The sequence below is a fragment of the Abramis brama genome, assembly GCF_963993115.1.
Source record: "Abramis brama genome assembly, chromosome: 20".
Classification (NCBI taxonomy): Eukaryota; Metazoa; Chordata; class Actinopteri; order Cypriniformes; family Leuciscidae; genus Abramis; species Abramis brama.
Genome location: NC_139982.1, coordinates 30,507,877 through 30,530,366, shown reverse-complemented (window position 1 = coordinate 30,530,366; position 22,490 = coordinate 30,507,877). Strand labels below are relative to the sequence as shown.

The 22,490-nt window shown below is 39.0% G+C and overlaps 1 protein-coding gene across 10 annotated transcripts in view; it reads left to right on the top strand.

Annotated features, from left to right (window-relative positions):
• The first annotated feature begins 7,386 nt into the window (after nt 1–7,386).
• Nucleotides 7,387–22,490, top strand: part of neo1b (neogenin 1b) — a 131,962-nt gene continuing 116,858 nt past the window's right edge. For 8 of the 10 annotated variants that reach the window (XR_014603820.1, XM_084095794.1, XM_084095796.1 and 5 more), the window contains exon 1: nt 7,397–7,893. Coding sequence is in view for 9 of the 10 variants with exons in the window: in XM_084095794.1 (XP_083951920.1) it covers nt 7,818–7,893 (76 nt within the window). In the remaining variant the exon portion in view is untranslated. Of the gene's footprint in view, nt 7,894–22,490 lie in introns of all 10 variants that reach the window. The other 2 variants (XM_084095789.1, XM_084095793.1) reach the window with 2 other exon arrangements.

The window sequence follows — 22,490 nt, the reverse complement described above, 5'->3', positions numbered from 1 at the left end:
AAATTAGTTCATTTCATCTATAAAGCAGTTATGCAAAAAAAAAAAAAAAAAATGATGTTATCGTCCAGCTCAGTTCAGTTCTCATACAACAGAGTCAGTACAGTCAGATCAATAATATTGTTCAATATTAAGTGTCCCCAACTAAGCAAGCCAGAGGCAAGGAACAATGTCAATGTAATTTTGCAGCGTATTTTGCAGCATTTCACGCATGACACGCCGTTCCGAAAAACAGGGTGCTCAAATTAAAAGAAGTTTAAGACCTTGTGCTTTTAACAGCAAAAACGCGTTCTGTGTGAACCAGCCCTTACAATGGCTAAAATGTGCTAAAATGCAACTGGGTTTTGGCCTACAAAAATATGTCATCCCTGTAACACTCTATTTGGCTATTGGTTAACCTTAAAGCTACAATTCATACTTTGCAGTCACGTGACTACCATGGATACCTGGCAGGCAACAAATATGTTATTTTTTTCGTTTTTTGTTCATTTTTTCGCCGCTAGGGGTCGCTAACCTCTTACAATAACAAAGGCGTAGGTTGATGACACATAAGCGGAATTATGGAACTTGCCGTCATGCCGAAGGATCTAATAATGTTTATGGATGAGTGAATACACTGATGTTTTTAACATGACTGAGGTATGAAGCAGGGCGCGATTGCTAATGAGAGATATAAAAGGAAAAAGGACAATTCATTCTACCGAACTACCCTTAATAATACTCACACAGGTCAGTTTATTAGACGAACGAAACTTGTGAGGTAACGCAGCGCTGTTTCACTTGGTCTACACTATCACACTAAACTGCATTTGAGTGTGTTGAAAGTTATAATGTTATTCTATGTGTTAGTTTGTCTGTATGAGACTAGCAGTTAGCTAGATCAACATTAGAATAACATACTGATCATATTCTAACATTTCATCATGTTGAGCTATATAACATTGATTAGTTTTATGTACATTTGCTCACCTGTCTAATAAAGTGCATGCAGGAGCAGCGTCCCTGTCAAGTCGAAGTTAGCCGCGGACGCTAGCTCCCGAAACGCACCTCGAAAACGCCACGCTGATATTGATCCTCATTTTAGTTCTCCTTTTGTCCCAAAAATCTGCTTGCCATGGTCCATAATGTTTGAACGAAACAACAACAGCGTGAGCGTGCCGCTAGACGTAACGCAGTTGTTCACGTCTGTCGCCATGGTTACTATGTTAGTAGGAGCGGAAACCAGGGATAACGCAGATATTACGTCATTGACAGGCGACAAGTGAACCGGGACGAGCCATTATTTAAGATTGGAATTTCTCTGAAATTAAAAATCTTTGGGAACTTTTGGGATATTGTAAGTACACAACTTCAGGAAATATATCACACTGTGCAAGTGATTTTTGGATATTTTATTAGACTTTAACTACCGCGCTGAAAAATCCGGCATAAACCAGTATGAATTCCTTGTTGGTCCACGTTGGTTTATGCTGGTTAGAGCTGTAAAGTGCTGGTATAGTGCTGCTGTTCTCAAGCGAAACTGAGCTGGTGTAGCTGGTCCAACAGCACTGGTCCCAGCATGCAAAACATATCTTATACTGGTGACCAGCAATGCTGGGTTTTTCAGCTGCATGGCCTGTGGCGAAAGGTGAAATAAAAAAAACGCTTTGAAGAAAGATTACGAAGACAAACTTTTTTCATTTGCAATAGCAGCTTCGATAAATCATGTACAATGAGACCAGGAACATGAATTAAGTGAGTAAATAGGGCCATGTTGACTTTAAATGTATTTCATAAGCGTGCTACTATGCCAAAAACGAGTGGCCTACTTTACGTCTGAATGTCAGCATTTCCAAAAAGAGAAGCGTGAACAATCCTGTAAGGGGGAGTTCAGAGCGCTCGGAGAAGTGCAGGAGCGCAGCGTGAACCCAGCTCATCCCCAACTTCACAGCGTCTTGTTGTGGCTGATAGGAGGGTAGCGAGCGAGCCTTTTTCATGTGAAAGCAGGGCTGCATCCCTGGTTGTGGAGGATTGTGGGCTTTCTGTGCTTGTCCCCCTCTGAAGTTGCTGTTTTTGTGTGAAGATTTAGGCCTGTTTTTTCCTACCATTCTGTGGTTCGTCCCCGCTGTGTCCTCTGTGGCTTGAGAGAGTGGGATGTTACTGTCTTTTAAGTTGGTTTGACCTCAATACAACAACTTCCTGTCTTTGAAACCGTTCCTGCGGTACAGCCCTCAAACCAGCTTGAAAGAGTTAAACTTAGAGATACTCTTTTTGGTGTCATCCAGACTAACATGGCAAGACAGCAAGTTTAACATAACTAATGTAGGATTTTTGTATTTGTTTTGTTGTTTGTTTGTTTCACACAATGAAAGCATATAGTGAGCAAAGGGGCTGTCAATGACCAAAAAATAAATGCATCATAAAAGTAGTCAATACCACTTGTGCGCTGATATATTCAAAGACTTTTAAGTTATGAAGTTAAGTTGCCATAGCTCTCAATTTCATTCAGACTTCCTACAGTCTACATAACTAGATTGTGATTGGATGACATGCATGAACCAATGGCGTTCGTCAAACCTGGCAAGACACTCTGCATATTTGAATACTCTACTGTTCAAAAGTTTGGGGTTAGTAAGAGTTTATAGAATTTTATGCATCCTTGCTGAAAAAAAAAGTATACATTTAAAATGTATACTTTTTTTCAGCAAGGATGCATAAAATTCTTAAAAAGTGACAGTTTATAATGTTACAAAATAACATCTATCAAAATAACAATTGCTAATCTTTCAGCAAAGAATCCTGAAAAAATAAAATGTATCACATTTTCACAAAAATATGAAGCAGCACGACAGTTTTCAACATTTATAATAAAGAGAGAGAGAGAGAGAGAGAGAGAGAGAGAGAGATCAGGAGACCTAAGAAAGTGGGTTTTTAAATTGCATTCTCATAGTTTTACAGTTTCATTCAGTGCAAAGTATGCAATATGCAAAATATGCATGGAATTCTGTATCCCACAATGCAATGTACTCGACTTCAAACTACAAACTTTATTTAATCACCTGTGAAAAGTTAAGACATTTTCACTCTCTCTCTCTCTCTCTCTCTCTCTCTCTCTCTCTCTCTGTGTGTGTGTGTGTAATTTATTAACTTTAATTTTGTATTTTAGTTACAAATTTTAGTTACAAATACAAACACTGATAATAAATGTTTCTTGAGCATCAAATCATCATCATAGAATGATTTCTGAAGGATCATGTGACACTGAAGGCTGGAGTAATGATGCTGAAAATTGGCTTTGATCACAGGCATAAATTAAATAAAAAAATATATATATATTTCACAATGTTACTGTATTTTTGATCAAATAAATGCTGCCTTGGTGAGCATACAGAGAGCATGAACGCTTTGAATAAATGTGTCTGCGCTAAACAACAGATTTGTTGCTACTCATGAAACCTTTTTAGAATGAGAACATTCGGGAAACAATCCAATCATTTTGGGCGACGATTGTCCTACATGCAGCGAGGTGATTGTCTCTGCAGACTGTGTGTCCTCTGGGTCAGACTGATTGACAGTCCCCGTGTCCCGTCTCTGTTTCTCTGGCCCTTCAGCTAGGTTTGCAGGGACACTGTTTGGGTGACGATGATCAGCGCTGACTGCACCGTGCCAAATTCACACTCTGTATAATTAACGACAGGAGACAGCAGACATTGCAAATTTAATCAGCTCCTTCACATTATTTAATTTAGTTACTAACTTAATACAGAAAAGACAGACGCCCCCCTTCCTGTACCTCTCATTACACATTCAATGACTGATTGAAGCTGAGTGTTGAATATAGAAATGCTTAGTGAGAAAACACACAAAAACAATGAACTTTTGGATCGGTGCTTTGAACTGAACACATTATGTGTGGGAGATCTTGACTCAAACAGCATGATCTGTCCCCAAGTAATAGGTTTTTCCTGTCTTGCCCTGATCACATTAAATCTGGTGATGTTTTCTTACCGTAAAGTAATCCCCGATAATCCTGGGAGTTTGGCCAGAGTGGGATTTATTCCTGTCAGAGTTGAGAGAGAGAGAGAGAGAGAGAGAGAGAGATAGAGAGAGAGATCAGGAGACCTAAGAACGTTTTTAAATTGCATTCTCATAGTTTTACAGTTTCATTCAGTGCAAAGTATGCAATATGCAAAATATGCATGGAATTCTGTATCCCACAATGCAATGTACTCGACTTCAAACTACAAACTTTATTTAATCACCTGTGAAAAGTTAAGACATTTTCACACAAAAAAATGATAAAATAATACAAGAATAATAACATTTACCATTGCACACTGCTTATAACATTAAGTGCATGGTCTAAAGCACAGGGTGCAAGTTCACTTAGGGCGTGTCCGAATCCACTTTTGCTAGTTTAACGATGGGAAAAATGGTCGGTGCTCCCGGCGCATGGTCTAAAAGGTTTGTCCCTATTCTCTTAATGAGTAATGGGTGTGTTTTGGGATTTACGTGCGTTAAACCAATCAGAGTCTCATCTCCCATTCCCTTTAAATGCCAGTTGCTCTCGCGCCATGGCAGATTTGCTATTTACATCGAAGACCGAAGCCGTCTCCAGAGCGCAAACGGATCTGCTCGTGCGCAAGGTTAAAGTGCGCAAGCAGAACATCTACGGGACAAGCCGGATTCACCATATCTTTATGTACACAATAATAATCTTTTATATTGTAATCCTTTTATTTTTAATATTTGGCATGTTTGTGTGCTGCTGTGCGTCCCTGTGTGTGTTATAAGCAGAGTGTACGCGCGGTGTGGACCCGCCTATAGGCGCACATTACTAACTCGCTCTTTAAATAACAAAAAAAATATTGCGCCATTGACTTCAGACCAGGGTTCAGTTGGTCAATGGTTCAGTCTATTTCTGTTGCCTCAAAATAGCAACGCTCCAACGTGCCAGAACACACCTCGTTTTCAGACCAGCAGCCCATGGGCACAAATGCATTTGCTATTTAAACAACGTGGCGCAAGACGTGAAAATGAAAACTGCGTCGGGCTGAAACTAGCAAAAAACACTTGCATTGCGCTTGGCGCTGTATTGCGCCGGGTGTAAGATAGGGCTCTAAGAAATACTGTGCAGTGTGCAACAATACATTAGTATTCCATCCAGTTTTCCATTGCCTTCATCTTTCATTGGTTCACTTAACGTGAACATCATCCTGTAGAGAGTCTGTCGTTCAATGACATCTCATCCTGCTTTCAGCTCTGACAGCAAATAAACTCATTCTCAATGTCAGTTCTCCATCTGTCAGATTTTTGGAGCCATTTATACACTGCAGTGGCAAGCTGTTTCCTCTTCCTAGTCTGCAAATTGAATGCTGTTCAGTGTCATTTTAAGGGTTTTAAAAGATATATACCTATATATACAGTGTCTGCACACACAATGTCAAGTTTCTTGACCTTAACTGTGTTTGCACTCTCTCTCTCTCTCTCTGTGTGTGTGTGTAATTTATTAACTTTAATTTTTTGTATTTTAGTTATAAATTGCAGTGTAAGAAATTCCTCTTGCTGTCAATCCAATTCACAGCATCAATTAAGTCCATTACAGTTCACATTAATTGAAGGAAGCCAAATTTTCACTTCATAATTTTGCCCAAATAAACCCTTCAACATTGTAAAAGAGTTTCCACATGTTTATCATGCCCCTCAGGTCACTTTCAGGCAGCAACAGTCTTTTTACTGTCATTATTCAAAATTGCTAAATGAATTCTAATAACAAAAAAACACCCTCCCGTATTCTGGCTTCATTCCCAGTGAAGTGAGCACTTGTTCTTCTAGAGAGCACCGAATAATTGCCATGGTCAGGGTTCGTTGGAGATGTGCACCACACACCGCCCTGCAAAAGATGAGAAAGAACAGCTTCTGTTTCCTCTTCAAAAACACAAAGAAGTTTGATAAATGACACACGGCCAGCTCAGCATTGGTCAGTTCGTTGTTCTGTTTGAAATTCCAAAGAAACTTTATCTTCATTACGTCTGACATGTTTTTTGCACTTCAAGCATATTCAGTGTGTGTGACTCATACACAGGTATCCCTTTGTTCTTAGTGAAGATACACATTCTTTATGAGCCGTTCACCCACAGGGAAGACAAGCAAGTGCACTGTGTCCTTGGATTAAATGCTGAATTTCAAGACCCAAGGGCACATGTGATATTACGTGACGTCTCTGCAGTGGACCAAGGACTTAGTTTCGTATTGAACACCGGCACATTTCAACCATCATACATGAGTATAGAAAGTTTATGGTGAAGTCCATTTAGCAATCTTTCAGATATGAAGGAGGCCTGATGTCTTGAATCTGAAATTTGTGACGCTATAGTTCACATCTGGAGACATTACTGCACACTTTGTTTTATTGCTGCCAGTCAAAAACTGGTCATTATCTTGCCCTCAGGTGCTATTCTGCATGGTAACCAGTGGATGGCAATAGAAGTAGCTAATGTATTGAACATTCTCTTGCCAAGCACTTTGTTTTTCTTTTAATTGATCAATTGGTCATGACATCGATTTGTTACCTAATTCACCCTCGGTTCCTGCAGTTTGTGGTTTTGAATAGTGGTTTTTGATTTATAAGTAAAATCTTTGTGGTAACGACTTCAAGACACGTTCTCGTTTTGTTCTGCATCTTAATTTGAACACAAACATATTTCAGGGTTAAGGATTCAAATAAGGCAACAATAGCTGTCTGATTTATCAAATGCATCCCTATGGCAGTAATGTATTTAGCAACTAGGTTTTTTATGAAAACACAGTGACTTTCAGAGGTTGTGCTTGAAGTATGATTTAAAAAATGGTAATGCCTCTTCATGTAATGTTATTCACATCCCTGCTGAAAAAAACAAACAAACAAACAAACAAAACACCTAGGCTGGTTTTAGCTGGTCTTCCTTGCTGGTTTTAGCTGGTCTCCCAGCTTGACCAGCTAAGACCAACCTGGTCAGCTAAAAAAAAGTGTCCAAAACCACTCTAAAACCAGCCTGGGAGACCAGCTAAAACCAGCCAACCAACTTGGACTGATTTTAGCTGTTTTTCCAGGATGGATACCTTATTTTATTCATAAACTAAACTATCATTATAAAATTTTACCAATAAAGAAATAAAAATTATAAAATGTACCCATGGCTCAAAGAAAGATATGTATTTGCTATTTAAGCTACTAAAATGCAGTTTTATTTTAAACAACTAGCGTGAATCCTATGTTAGTATTCATGAACACGCTGGGATCCAGATGTGCGCATGCGCATTACGCACCAACACACCGTGATTTTTGACTTTCCCGGGCCAAAAAAAAATCCAGAATCCTGTGAGAATCCACGCCTTCTTTTTCAAGGACCAATACCCACTACAAACCCCAGTCTCCAGCACCGCACGCCGTGTGCTTATGCTGGATACTCCACTGCGGTTCCGTTAAATCTGTTGAACGCGCGTTGAGAAATACGCCGGTCGGTCTTTCAAACGCTTCGGAACCGATTTGCAGCCGCTGCCTTTGAGGGTCGGCTGTGGATTGACTTAATGCCTCCTTTAAAAGCCCTCCTCGGCTTTTTAAGTTCAAGAAAACACCCGGACCCTTCGGCGTATCGCCTTTGACTTTTGCAGGAGAATTAAATGTTTATTTTTTGGCCACCGGCGGAGCGCGAGATCTTGCCGGTTTGCGGACGATGCTCAGCGTTTTTGTATAAAGCACCTTGTCCGTTCTAGTCGGTAAAACTTTACCTCAGAAAGCACAGTGGATAACTTGTGCATTTCTCCGAGATTATTTTGTGTATTTTTTACCTCAGAAAGTGATGGCGGAGCGGGGGGCACGGCTGCTCGTGTTTTTCACAAGTCTCATCGTTCTCCGGTTCGGCGGTGCGGATAAAGGTAAGTTCCGTGTCTCTCGTCCGTTATTAACGTTACGTGCGCCGTGCGGCATCGACAAATCCCCACTAATGATAACGTTCAACGTTTGACAGTCTGTTCCTTCACTAACCATTTATACCATCTCGTTTACTCTGATTTTTACCCTGATGTTTATCATACACAGCCTGGTTACTCTGGTTATACATGTATTTATTTGTGTTTAAGAATTATAGATCTGAGTTGTTAAACGCTTGAAGGTTTAAATTCTGCAAGGGGTCATACATGAACTTGCTATTTAGGGACCGTGACTAAGTAAATCACCACAGGTTGCTTTGAATGAAATGTGTATTGTAAACTTAACGTCAAATTAGCAATAGAGGATTTTGCCAGGCTTAAGTCAATGATCCATACCATAAGCCATTACAGATGTGGAGGCTGTTGGTAAGTAGCCATTGGAAAGAAGAGCACTTGTAGAAAGCCATTCATCCATCCATCCATCCATCCATCTATCTATCTATCCATCCACCCACCCATCCATCCATCCACTCCAGAACAATGCAAGAGGTTGCTCTTGACCTCGCCTATAAGAGCTGTGGTTGAGAGCCTAAAGGTTATTGATTGATTGTTGATGGTAATGACAGGGTCAGACATTTGGGAACCTTTACTGTTGGGAATGATGAAAGGGAATTTTCTGGCTGACTCAAATGAAGATCAGTTCCCTCAGCTGCTGCCACTGAGATTGCTGTGAGGTGACATTGACACCAAATGTTTTAACAGGAGAAATATTTGCTTCTTTTTTTTTTTGTTCTTTGACTTAAATATACATCATTTTATGTAGATGGATACATATGATGAAAGGAGTATTTCCCCCCCTTTAAATAAGAATCAGATGTATTTATTGGTCTTAACATGGTTGCAGAGTTCTCGGAGAATCGGTTTTTATTTTTTAAGCTGAATGGCGTACGTTTAGTCTCGTCTTTTCTGTGTTTTAAAGGATTCTAGATATGGCTTGAATTGGTGCTTTGTACATGTGGCCAGTTTCGAGTTACTAATCATGGCTTCCCTCTGAAAATAAGTTTTTGTTTATTTGAAACACATTTCCCTGAGGTTTCAGACGTACAGATTTTAAAGCCAAGCCACAAGTCCTCTCTCTCAAAGATAGTCTGCTTGTAAATTCATAATGTTTTATAGAGTTTCGTAGATTTCTTGTTGGAAAAAAGCCCCTTGCCAAACTGAATTAGGCTCTGCACTTGTGGTACAAAGCTAGTTTATTTCAATATGGATTAAAAAAAGCTGGCTTTAATACAGGATACATTCTTAAATTCAGAAATCGCTAGATGAAGTGGAACATAAATGAGAAATGTTTTTAAAAATTGAACTCAATACAGTGTCTTACGCCAGAAGTCCGCTCAAAAAAAAAATAGTCTACTTCACTGGCTTTTCACGAAATGCTTTATAGGGAAATGCAAAGTCCTTGTGAAATTTTGTTAAACAGAATCAACCTTTCCTCTTGTATGGTTTTGTTTTAGTTTAGATTTGACATGCAACAGTTTAGCGGAAGCATCACTTATGAGCTTGTTTTGTCCACACTTCTGTCTTTCAGTAGCTACATGCTGTTAATAATCTTATTGATGGCTCAATTGGAATGATAATTATTTGGTGGTGGATTTAAATAATTGCCATGCAAACCTTTGAATCTAACTAGTTACGATTACAATGCTACTCTTCACGTTCACGGAAAGTTTGTTAGCTATACAACTACTTTCACAAACAGATACAAAAACATTTAGCTGATTGATTCACAGCCCGCTGACACGACAAAACTTCTTGCCATTATGATTATGAAGACACTAAATGATGCTTTTTGCCTGCACAGAAAGTTTGTTTGTAATACATGTTATGCACATTTGAGTTTTTATCCGTTTCTTTAGTGGACATTTCAATGATACATGTAAAATTTGCAATAAGATTAAATTGATTCAGATGGAGGAAAATCTGTGCACATAAACTTTGTCAGTAAGTGGTGGTGGTTCTCTCAAAGACTTTAATTTTCTTGCGTTTTACTGCTCAAAGCCCCCCTGTGGTGAAAATCAAGCTTTTAATGTCGCTTAGGGTGAAATTAAGGTGATTGGGACACTTTTTGCCATTGAGATGACTTGGAAAAAGTATCCCAATCAACCTGAATTCACCCTATATGTCTATGTGGCTTTTTTAATATGCTTTAAGACAAACCATGTGCAAAGTCGACAGCATTGCTGAGTATTTTCTCCTTAAAACTGCAGTGAACCAAAGACAGTCTCAAAAACACGGTTTGAAATCGCTGGTGTTTCTGACATCACAAACCCTGTAACCAATCAGATCAACGTGTGATCGTCAACGATTGGATCTCTGAGCTGAGGGAGTGAGTGGAGGCGGGGCTCATTTGCATATTCATAGAACCGCGTATACTAAATGAGACAAGGGTGTTGAGTTACATTCAAGCTATTTTAAGGCATGAAGAATGTTTTTCAAGGAAAAAATGCTTAAATATGTTATTTTGGTGATCAAAGATGAGTTTTAAGGGATACAATTATTGTACAGCGGGACTACTGATGCATCATAGAAGTGCTAAAAGGTTTATCAGATGAAAACCAGTTTGGCATCTCTAATGCCACTTTGAGAATGGGTCACAATTGTCATGCAGTCTTCGCGTAATTTCTTTTGGCACAGCAGGTAAACGCACAAATGGAGACATCTGTAGCTATCTCCATCTCTCATTAGCTGTGTGTGTGTGTGTGTGTGTGTGTGTGTGTGTGTGTGTGTGTGTGTGTGGTTGGAGGGGAAGGTGGAGGGGGTATGGTCTGGAAAGCAAGCTTAATACTCATCAATGTCAGGCTGAATGATTGAATGACATTTTAACGTATCCAGTTGACCCCTCCCGTTGCCTCTGCTAGTGGGATATCAACAGCAATCTCATTCACAAGGCTAGAGGGTAAATTTGTGAATCTCTGCACTCACTCACTCTCATTCTCTCGTGGTCTGGCTCTTTGCGACCGTGAGGCGCGTAGCCATTTTCTTGCCGCCTGCAGCTGGCTGAGAAGGGGAGACGAACACATTCATCGTGTGTCTTATCTGTGTGCTCTTGTGTAAGCGTGACTGGCAGTGGGCAACAGAGTGTTTGGTTCTCCCTGCAGCTGCTTATCAATTTGTAGAGATTTCACCTTCTAGATCGCCTATGGCTGACTGATATGGTGTGTTATTGTAGACGTAGTTGTGAAGTGGGTCGTTTTGTGGATGGAAAGACAGGTCATTTGTTCTTTCATTTTACTGGGGAGCCTTTTGTTAGATCGGAGTCATTTGAGAGTTAAAGTACCAACTTGACAGAAAAATAAAGTTTTGCAAGGCGGTCATTGAAATTCCACATATTTCTGACATTAAAACAGCTTGAACCACTTGACAGTATAGTCTGTTCAAATAGTTTTTTATATCATGTATGTCTTACGTGTGCTATAAACTTTCTTTGTCTTTTCCACAGATTTTTGCATTTAAAATAACTTAAACTGCTTATTGTAGATCATACAAACCAAGGTTGTGCAGCATTCAGTATCTTTTGAGAATATATTGAGAATATATTCCTATTTAATTTATGAATTGAGGTTGCAAACAGGATGTAGAACTGCAATTTGTATGTGAATGTAAGGAAGTAGAAGTAAATAAACTGAATTCATGTAACTATTTTAAGTTACATTTGCTTCAATGAAGCCTTTAAGTTTTTAAAATCTCTAAAACACCTTGAAGTTTGAAGGCCTTATGGACAGATAGATAAATTTAAAGTGCCACATATATAAATTGTGTTTTTATATTTCATCATATTTTATAAACTAACTTTTGTGGATTATAGTGGAGGAACACTATCTTTCCCAGAATGCATTACCTGCAATTTCCAGCCATTCCCGTTCAACTTCCTAATCCAAATCAATTTAAATTCCAGTTCATGAATTGAAAGTGAGCCAATTCTTAATTTATGAATTTTATATCCTAGTATATTTCTAGATAATGTTTTAGATGTGCTATTTATTAACTTAAAATACTTTTTTTCGAATGATTTAAGTGAAAGCGATGGCATCATCATTGTTATATTCGTCTCCATTCTTAAATGTATTAGGCAAACAAGTTGTGATTGGTCACTGTCCATTCTGATTCAAAGCCGACTGAACACTCTTGCTTCATCGCAAGCTTAAAATTTAATCTCTTGCAGAAAAACTAGTTTGTTCTAGAGCTGAAAAGTTAAGTTTGCAAATACATTTTAGTCTGGAACACGTGTTGAAACTCTGCGGTTTGGTTTTTGTGGAGCCACTGACATCCATGAGTGTGGAAAGGATGGAAAATTCCAGCAGGAGTGTTGCTGTTTGCAGTTGGAAGACGTATTTGTCCTTCTCAATATAGCTTTTCACTAGGCGGACCCTCACTCTCAGCCTCTTACTGGGAGAGGTCAAAGCCCTGAAAGACAGGGGTCACCCTTGATTTCTCCTTCTGTGGTCTCGGTGAATAGAGAACTCTTGCTGGTTGTTATTGCTTTTCCAACACCTCTCCTGGTTTTTTGGGGGGATCCTGCTTGTAAAGAATGTCTAGATTGAAGGCGGTTGTGGCGAAGGAATCATTTTAATGAGGTCAGGAGAGACCTTGCTGAGAGGATCCCAGTGTTTGACCCTTGCTGTGAGGGTCTAGATACATGGCTTTTGTATGGATTGAAGGTCTTAACAGCTGTCTGTGAGAACCTGAACAAGACATAACAAAACCAGCTCTAGTTGTACACCAAATCATCCAAAATCCAATTTGACATATGCTTGACTTCAATCTGTTCTTGCTCTTTTAAGTTGATATTATGGATTTGTGTCCATCAAAGCTTTCTCTGGTAAGCATCCATACTGATGCTCCTCCTTTTTCCCCGTCATCCTGATTATTTGATAATTTGTCCTTACAAACTCGGCATATGTTCTGTGTCTAATAGCAATCACTCCTGTTCACCCCCTTCCATAAGTGCTGTGGTTTTCCCATTGGGTTTAGCAGGAGGCTATGAATAATGGAAGAGAACCTTAGCTGTCTCTAAAACGGTGATTAATTGGTTTAATTTGATCATGTTGTACCGTTCGGGCTCCGTACACCACCTGATTTGTTCTCCACCTGCTAATGTCTCAGCTATGAATGCACACTTTGACCCTTCTGTAAATTAAAGTCCACTTAAAGAGACTGAAAAAGTCATTATTTACTCACACACTCATGTCGTTCCACAAACTGAAAAAGTAGATGTTTTGAAGAATCAATGGGGTCCAAAAAATGGATTGGACTCCTTTCACTTTCATCGTATCAAAACACACAGACATTTCTCATCTTTTGTGTTTCACAGAGAAAGTCAGACAGGTTTGGAAAGACATGATGGTGAGTAAATGATGACCGAACTTTCATGTCAGTTGTTCAGAAGATTGAAATGGCTTCATCTTTTAAGAAACTTGTTTATTTCGCTGACTTAGTACTGATTTCTGGATCGAGTCATGTCTTTTGAGCTGGCCTTTCGAAAGTAAATGCGATGGCCTGACATGGTAATTGATCTCTGATTGGTAGGTTTGTGGGTATGTAACCATGGAGAGAGTTTTCCAGTTTTCCAGTTCTCCAGGCCACATGCTAGATGCCTCCCGCTGATATCGGCTCACTTAGTCTCTGTAGGGAAGGCAAATTACTGCCATTCTTCTGCAGAAACCTGCTGAAATGTAGTTAGCCATTTATAGGTCTGAACACTTAGGCCTAATTTAATGGATGGCCTCACTCTAACTCAAAAACACAGATCGTTAGATTAGTTATTGATCATTTTTACTGCTCTAAAATGTTCATTTTTATCTTTGCAAACCTCAACTATTCCTGAAAATACACCTTATTGTGATACATCCATTGACTGAAGTATCTGAGAGCAAGCTAATGACATTCTGTGTAGCTTGTAGCCACTGTGCTTTGATTGTTTCTTTCATACCTTGAGCCAAGCCACAATCCCTATATCTAAACCAATCTCTGTGTTGTCTTACATCTTACAAATGGTACATTTAAAAAGGGCAGCCAAGCTTACGTTAATGTCCCTTTGTACTCCACATTACCGAAAGGCTATAAAGGGCATCCAGGCTCAGAAATGACTGGCGAATGATAAACCGGCCTTTCCTCCTCATTAGCTTTATGGAAGAGACGGGCTTCGCTTGACCCTTGAAGAGCTGATGTTGGTGATGTGTAGCCGATGGCAGAGATGTGTTTGAAACACAAGAAGGTTACAAAATGTTGTGGAATTATTAAAAAGTTAGTAACTCCATGAAGGTTGTTTGCCTGAGGCTCATGTTTGTTTGTTCTTTTTTTGAACATTATGGCCCATTTTTGGGAAAATGTGTTCTTGTTCTTTAGCATTAAGTTTTCCTGTTGCAAGTCAAAATTTGCATGCAGTTTACGAAATAAGCAGCGACTAATTGTCACCATCCTTCTGATATGCAAAATACATTTTGATGTAGTATTCTTTGAAACATGCAGGTCCTGCTGTGAACCCAAAGGAGGTAAGTGAAAATAAGAGTGTGAACTTTCCACAACTAACATAATTTTGATCCAACTGCTGAAAGAATGATCAAATTACCTGAAATATTTAATAAATAATCATGCTAGTGTTTTATGAATGACAGGCCAAATTCTCCATTGCAGATTCTGTGAGTGCCTGCTGATGGAAATTAATTAATTTGATGATAGTGTTGTTTTCCTCATGTCAGGAAGCCAATTAATTTCATCCTCAAGTAGCGGCAGATCGCAAATATTTCGCAGGGTTTATATCAGAAGCTGTATGTAGCCTTGCATCTGAAAGAAATTGCTGTTTTTGCTAATTAGACATGATTGAAGGCATGTCAGGAGTATATACATAGTTATTATGGCAGGACACATCCATCAAACATGCATCGACTCAGTGAACTCCTCCCAGGGGACACTGATTAACCCTTACCCGGGATGAAATACATAAATTGTGTGTCTTTACCCCCCCCCCCCTGCCGTTAGCGTGTACTGTCTGTTGCGTATATGAAGGCCAGGACGTGATTTAATCATTGGTGGTTTATACGCTGGGTTCTTGGTGCTCCGTCCTTGCTGTGCATACATCAATTACACACACAGACGCACATGTGCTTTAATAAGCCTGCAAGTGTGCTGTTGCCAGTAGTAGTGTCACTGAGACTGATGGTTGTGACAGCAGGCGGGTGATAATTAACCACGATTCCTGCTATTCGCTTTCTATCACACACACACACTTCTGAATGGAGCTGGATAGAGGCTGGATACGTTGTGTGTGCGCATCTTTTTTAAGGGGCACAAATGGTGCTCTAAACAAACCAGGGTCGTTGGTTCAAGCGCTCCCTCAGGGCAGAGCAGGTGACTAGCATTAGCTAGTGGGTGGTTTGCCCCAGTCTAATTAAATCTTAGAGAAGTAGCCTCCACATATCCTTTTGCTAAGACATTAGATATGCCCTTGATCATCCTGTGGCTATTAATATATTAAACAAAATGTAATGAAGCACATTCAAGGGTCTTTTAAACCACATTCTCGTCATATTTTAAGAGAAATGTAGACTTGATTTGTATCTCTCATGGAGACTTGTTTACAGTGCAGGAGAACGGAAATGTCAAGTGAAAAAAAACAAAACCTTTTTCAGGATTAATAACCAGTGGGCTAATATCGCCGCCGATTATGCTTAATTGGGAGAAGCAGAAATCGTGATCACGATTAAAATACGATTGATTGTGCAGTCCTACTCCAAAGTTTCACAAGATGTAAAATAAGTCTCTCATGTCCCCAGAGTGTGTATGTGAAGTTTAAGCTCAAAATACCCCACAGATATTTTTATATAGCATGTTAAAATTGTCACTTTTTGAGGGTGAGCAAAAACGCACTGTTTTTGTGTCTGTCCCTTTAAATGCAAATGAGCTGCTGCTCCCGGCACAGGGGGCGGAGCTTCAACAGCTTGTGTCCTTTTACCTCACACACACATGCACTGAAAGGTTCAAAAGCTTTTAGCCTTTTATGTTCAAACCGGAGTCAGACAATGATGGAGAGACTCAAGAAGAAGTGACAACATGTAGAAGCAACAGGACATTTCTGAATGGTTAGTTGATGAATTTATGTCACTTATATGTAATCTTCTAGTCACTGATTAGCATATTCTGTCATGATAATCTATAAATCGTGTTCAGGGGGCGGGGTTTATGTAAATGTTAGGGTTAGTGATGTCACTAACCCGGGAGGAATGTTGTGTAGTCCCTACCAGCCGTTTGTTGTAGTCCTTAAAAAACGATTTCTTTAAAAAACAAATATTGTTTGCACACTATACATTACACACTAACTAAAGTTAGAAAAGTGAAATCATAATCAACCACCCCTTTAACTACTGGCAAGATTTTAGGCTGAATTGCCAATAACAGGAGCCCAAAATAATGACTGCATTTTGACATTTACAGTAACAAATATCCCCACACATCCCATTGGAAAAGGAAAGTCATTTTGTGTAGAGTGATTTGAACTTAATTTAACACCCTTTGTACAGGTGAGCAGTGTTTCTTGTATTTAAAGAGCCAGAAAAATTAGTTCTGGAGTTATGGTTCTCTTTGTGTTTTCTGAGGGCCACAGTTTGTTACACTGATGAGTGTTCCTATGGGGAAGCTATTGTGCGTTATGCAGGAAGCCAATAGGAAGAGCTGATCATCTGTCTGAACTGCCTGTGTAAATATGGCCGTGTGTGTGTGTGCACGCATGAATGAGTTGAAAGAGTTTGTATTTTGGCTTAAAAGACCTGAGATGAGAATAACATAGACATAGTCTAATACATTTGATGTGAAACAAGTCTGCAAGAGCTAGAAAACCTTACATTCAATGGGCCTCATTCATTAAACTCCAGTAGAATGAATTTGTTTAAAGCTATTTGCTTAGTCGCATTAAACTCAATGCTATATGCTTTACACTAGAATGCTTTTAAGAATAATTTACGCAAATACAAAATTCAAAGGCCAAATGCGTAAATCATTGCATTCAATTCAATGCAATGCTTTACATAAAAATGCCTTTACAATCAATTTAAATACATTTGTAATGGGCAAATACCACTACATCTCCTCCAGCGAAAGTCTGTTGGCACATTTTCTATACATATTAGCAAACAACACTTTTACAAGGTCTACAATGCTTTCCTCAGTAAACTTTTGTCTTGTGAAGGCCTCAGAATAACCTTGTTGGTGAATGATACCGCCCCTCGTGTAACATAAGATTTGAGCAAAAGTTCTGAATCTCTGTTTACTGTATTCTTCATCTGTTCATTGTTACGATCTCTGGCATCATATTGGCCCTGACGATGAATTACGGCATGTAATTGAAAAGCGATGGGGGTAATTTAACGACGCATACGGCTCCCCGGTGACCTGTGGAAAGTGTTCGCTTTCCCTTATTTTCCCCTTTTCCGCATCCGATGCCATGATTGATGGCCACAGTGTTTATCCAGAACCTCAGCGAGGAAGAGAATGATTGGCCGTGACCAATTCTGTTAGTTGTTGGGGGGGGGTTTGGAGGCTCGCTTTTGTCCCATGATACGTCTGTGTCGTTTCAGGACGTGCTGTATTAATGAAAGCCAAGGGCCCGTTTATAAACGCATCGTCAGGGAAATGGGAGCTGTGCTTTTAAATGCAGATGATTTTGCGGCTCCATTATAGTGGTTAACCTTCCTTTCTAGCTTATCTCACCCAGAATCCTCAGAGGAGAGCCGCTCGGAGCTGTGAGTCATAGTCTTTTTGTTAGATTACGTGGGTGTCAAAAGCAGCGAAAATATTGCATCCTTGCATGAGTTTAGGAATTGCAGATGCGACTTTGAGATTCTGGAAATGCAAATGTCATTGGTGCCCTCAACTCTAGGAACGTTATTGCTGGAAGAAAGTCTTTGTCAGACTTTCCAGGAAGCGTCCGTCGTGGGTGGATGTTTAACTAAGCTTTCTGTTTGGCTTCCAGTTATTTAATTCTGCAATCATATACCTTCCCTAAATTGGAATTACTCAATTTCTACCTTTCAAATGCACTGAAAAGGCTGTTCCATTTTACTCAAGTTGCATTGAACTCTATGGAGAGACTATAACTTTGAACCAACTTTCAAATAGGGCTGCACGATATTGAAGAAAAATGCGATAACTCATTTAAATAATGCGACGTTCTATATGCAATACGATAATGCTTAAAGTGGGTAAAATAAACTTAAATTATCTTTAAAATATATTTAAAATTATGTATGTTTCACATTCTTTTTGTGACAAGAAACATCCCTACAACTTCTGGAAGTGAACATCAGTGTTTTACTGAAGCATAAGAGTTATTTTAACATCAGTGGGGTTTAGGGTTTCAGGTTATCCTACATTAGGTTTATTTAACAACAGAAACTGAATAATCAAATGTAAAAATAAAACACTGCTTAGTCTTCACTGTATGAATTAAATGTATACTGATTCTTATTAAAGCTACAAAAGTTATTCAGTCAAGAGCAGTGAGTGATTTTTTCTTTGTCTTTTGTTCATGACCCCAGTTATTGCAATCCGTTGCGATATGCATATCGCGATATATACATTTGCGATATTTCGATAATTTCTATATATTGTGCAGCCCTACTTTCAAAACACAGCCAATGATTAAGAACAAATTGCATGAAATAAAAACAAATGGGAGACTGCACATCAAGATTCAATGAGTTGTACTACACTATAAAGTGTAGTACATAAATTAATAGTACATAAATTCTATGCTATTAAATACATGAAAATTGTCCTGTAACAGTTTTCATGTTGTGATTGAAATGTGTTTGTGTTGGTAAATGCATTGAATCTCTGATGCAAGTGATGTGAAACGACCTTAAAGGAATAGTTCACCCAAAAATCTAAATTGTAATTTATTCACCGTCATGTTGTTTTAAACCCACTTCACTTTTTCTACTGGAGAACCTGAAATAATATATTTTGAGAAATGTCTGTCGTTTTTTTTTGTCCATATAATGAAAGTCAACTGGACCCAATGTTGTTTAAACTTCAACATTCTTCAAAACCTCTCCTTTTGTGAACTGCAGAAGAAAGCCATACAGTTTGGGACAACATGAGGGTGAGTAAATGATAACGGAATTATTCTTAATGGGTGATTTTTATCCCTTTAAAGCATCTCAGGGTCTCTAAAATGTAAAAATGCTCTTTATTCTTTACAATTTAATTGTACTATTGAATCATAGATGTTTTGATTTAATGTCTCACCAAAGCCATGGTTTCTTTAGACACTCATGTAGCCTTCCTTTCAAACCCTCGAGCTACATTCTCTCTTTTTCAATGTTGTCCTTTTTTATGTTATGATGGATTTATCCACTGAAAAAACAATTTACTTTCCCAGTGCAATTTTGCCTTGACGACAGTGATAGATAACAGAGATGTCAGTTTATTAACAGTTCCTGAGTAGTTTATTCCGCTCGCTTTGAGGACCAGGATATGGTTTTTTTTTTCTCCCATCCAGAGAGTTTGAGCATACATTTCTTTAAAGCCGTTCTGAGCGCCTGCTGAGAAGAGATAAAAGGAGCGCAGTGGAAGAGGAGAGTTCGACTCTAATGGAAGGGGCAGTTGCAGACAGGTAAAAAAACAGAGATGGAGATGAAAACGAAGCCATGGGCGGCTAGTTCCCAAGCTTCATGATCCACCCAGCATGGCTCCACCTAGAGATTATTTTTGATACAGGATCATTTCTTTGACCTACACCAATAAAATAAATCCAGTTAGTCTTTGTAACAAGACCTGGGAGCCACTTCAGTCCCTGTCCATCCATACCTGATTTTTTTTCTAGTAGAAATGGAGACAGAACCAATGTTTGTGCGCCTTTTATTTTACAAACCACAAAACATTCATGCATGAACAGACTTTCAAAACCTAGTGGTGCAATGATATGCACTTAACTGGTCCAAACTTGGACTGTTAGTGATTTAAAAAACAATATCTCCAACAATCAAAACATTTTTCATCTTTCACCATGAATGCCACATTTTTAAGACACTTACGTCTTTAGTTAAAAGCAGTGATTCCTGTGTGAACTTTTTGCAGTCAGGGTGATTTAACAGAATTCGTTTTAAGACATGTTCACACCAAGGATGACTATAACCATAACATTTTAATAATCATTCTAGTTCTAAGAGAATAGCGAAGTTCACATCTCAACTATAACACAGAGTCTGAACAATATTATTGGAATTGCTTTCAGAATCACTGATGAACGAACGATAAAAACATTGATAATTCCATCCAACTTTAAAGAGCTTGAACGACTTTAAAAGCAGCAGATGACAAAAAAAAAAAAAGTTTATTATTATTAAGTGCTTTATTGCACTAAACTAATGCGTTTGCCAAGTCTAAATGTAAGTGATCGAAGTGAATTCGTAGTTGTTGAAGTGTGTGTGTGTGTGTGTGTGTGTAATTTACAGCACGCAGTTTTCCTTGTTCTGCTTGGAATCGGTTATTTATTTCCTAATGCCTCAGCTGTGTTTTAATTAAGAATGTGTATGTGTACCTGAAAGTGAAAAATAAGAAGTAATCAAAGACTGTTCAGATCAAAACCGGTGAGACTGCAGTACAATTAAAAACCCCTGCAGTGCAGACCCTGTATCGAACAGATATCCACCATTGACCCAGTTTGTGTTCCTCTGGGACTCTCGGCGCTCGTAGAACCCGTTTAACCTTCTCCAGCTAATGATGGCGGTCAGGTAGGAAGCGCAGGCACAGGACGGTGAGAGAAAGTGTGGGTATTATTAACTTTGTTTTATCAGACGACTCCCTATGGGTTCGAGCGCTTTGAGGCGCGAGTGTTAATTGATGTTGTTTTAAAAGCCTTTGTTCTAAAGAATAACTGCAGAATTGGGAGACCAGCACTTTTTTCTTTTAAGGATGTTAAAGCTTTTTCTATATTTTTATGCTGATAGACCGCATAAGGCTTTCCATTAGTGATTCGATCATCACGGCAGCACCAAATATCATGTAAATGGGGCCCGAAATGTAGGCTAAACCGCACTCGCAGCGTTGGCTGTGTTCTTCTGCGTGTTTATTTTGGCATTGTTCCTGTAGACACTTTGCTTTTCTTCTTATCTCAGACTGCCATTCACCTGAGTGTGTCTGTGCATGTGATTGTTTTGCTTTACAGTGTTTTCTCTCTGTAATAGCTTTTCTAATTCAGCCATGCTGAACAATCGTCATACATGAAGCCATTTCAAGATTGTCAGCATTGCACAAAAAGCTTCAACATGCTTGGCAAATCAATGGAAATATACTTCTAAAATATTCTTGACACATTGTCAATGGATAATGCACATCTGTTTTGAAATAATAAATATTTTTTAGTGAATATTGTGCAAAATAAGAGTTTACATTTGATTGCAATCAGATTGCAAAGAACTTGATAATTAGAATGATAGTCTTTAACAAAGTTTTAAACATTTCATACACCCCTTGCATGTTTGTTTAGCTATTTTGTTTGTTTTCAGCTATCAGTAAGAGAACTTCAAGCTCCATTTGCCTTTTTTAATTCGTTACGGCATATTTTCCCCAAAATCAGCACAGAAAATGCCGATAAGTCTGAGCTACCCCGCTTTCTAGGTATTGGCCATTGCAATTGACCGTTCGCAAAGACCCGCCCCCTTTAGTTACTGTTGCTATGTCCGACAAGCCACGCCTCTCTCACGCCACACCATGTTCTCAAGACAACTGACAACACACTGAGACCGGACAGACCAGGTCACTTTTGATATGAAACAAAGTCTTAACTTTCAAATTTGGTAATTTTTTAACGAAATTTAAACAAATACCGTTTTGTGGCTCTTTAATGTGACAGATCGCTGTAGAGCCTCAGTTAAAGCTGCTCGTGAAACGATCGTCTCTTCCTTCTAGTTCATTTATAGCATCAAATAAACATGAACATAAGTAGGAATGTTGTTTTAACCGCGGAAAGTCGTCATTACACACCATTTTTCAAGTTCAAATCCTCCAGTGTTAATCTACTAACTCTCCTGACTGCTTTGTCGGACAAAAATGGTGGATTCGGCAGATTATGATTGGTCAGATCGCCTGTCAATCAAACTCCCTGTGAAGGGGCAATTGCCATTTATTTTTTATTTTTTTACCGTAAAACAGCCTACAGTTAGACAATAGCTTTTATTTATTTTTTATTTTACCTATTGAACCGTTCAGGTTTTGCATTTTGTAGATTCCCCCCCCCCCCCCCCCCCTTTGTTTTATAAGAACTTCCTTTACATGTAGTAAGAATCACTGTAATGCACTACCTCTCATGTCTTTATCGGCCGACAGTTCGTTCAGACCTCTATTTCCCATCCCATGAGACATGATTTGTTTCCTATTGTGATGTTATATCTCAATGTGTCCAGTTTGTGAAGCCGCTTCATTGTGAGGCTGAGCTCCAGTATTAAGTGTTTGTATTGTGTTTTTGGAGAGCTACTCTCTCCAAAGGGCTTTTGTGTGTCAGGCTCTCTCTGCTGCTGAGATGTTCGGTGTAAACCCGTCCTACACCA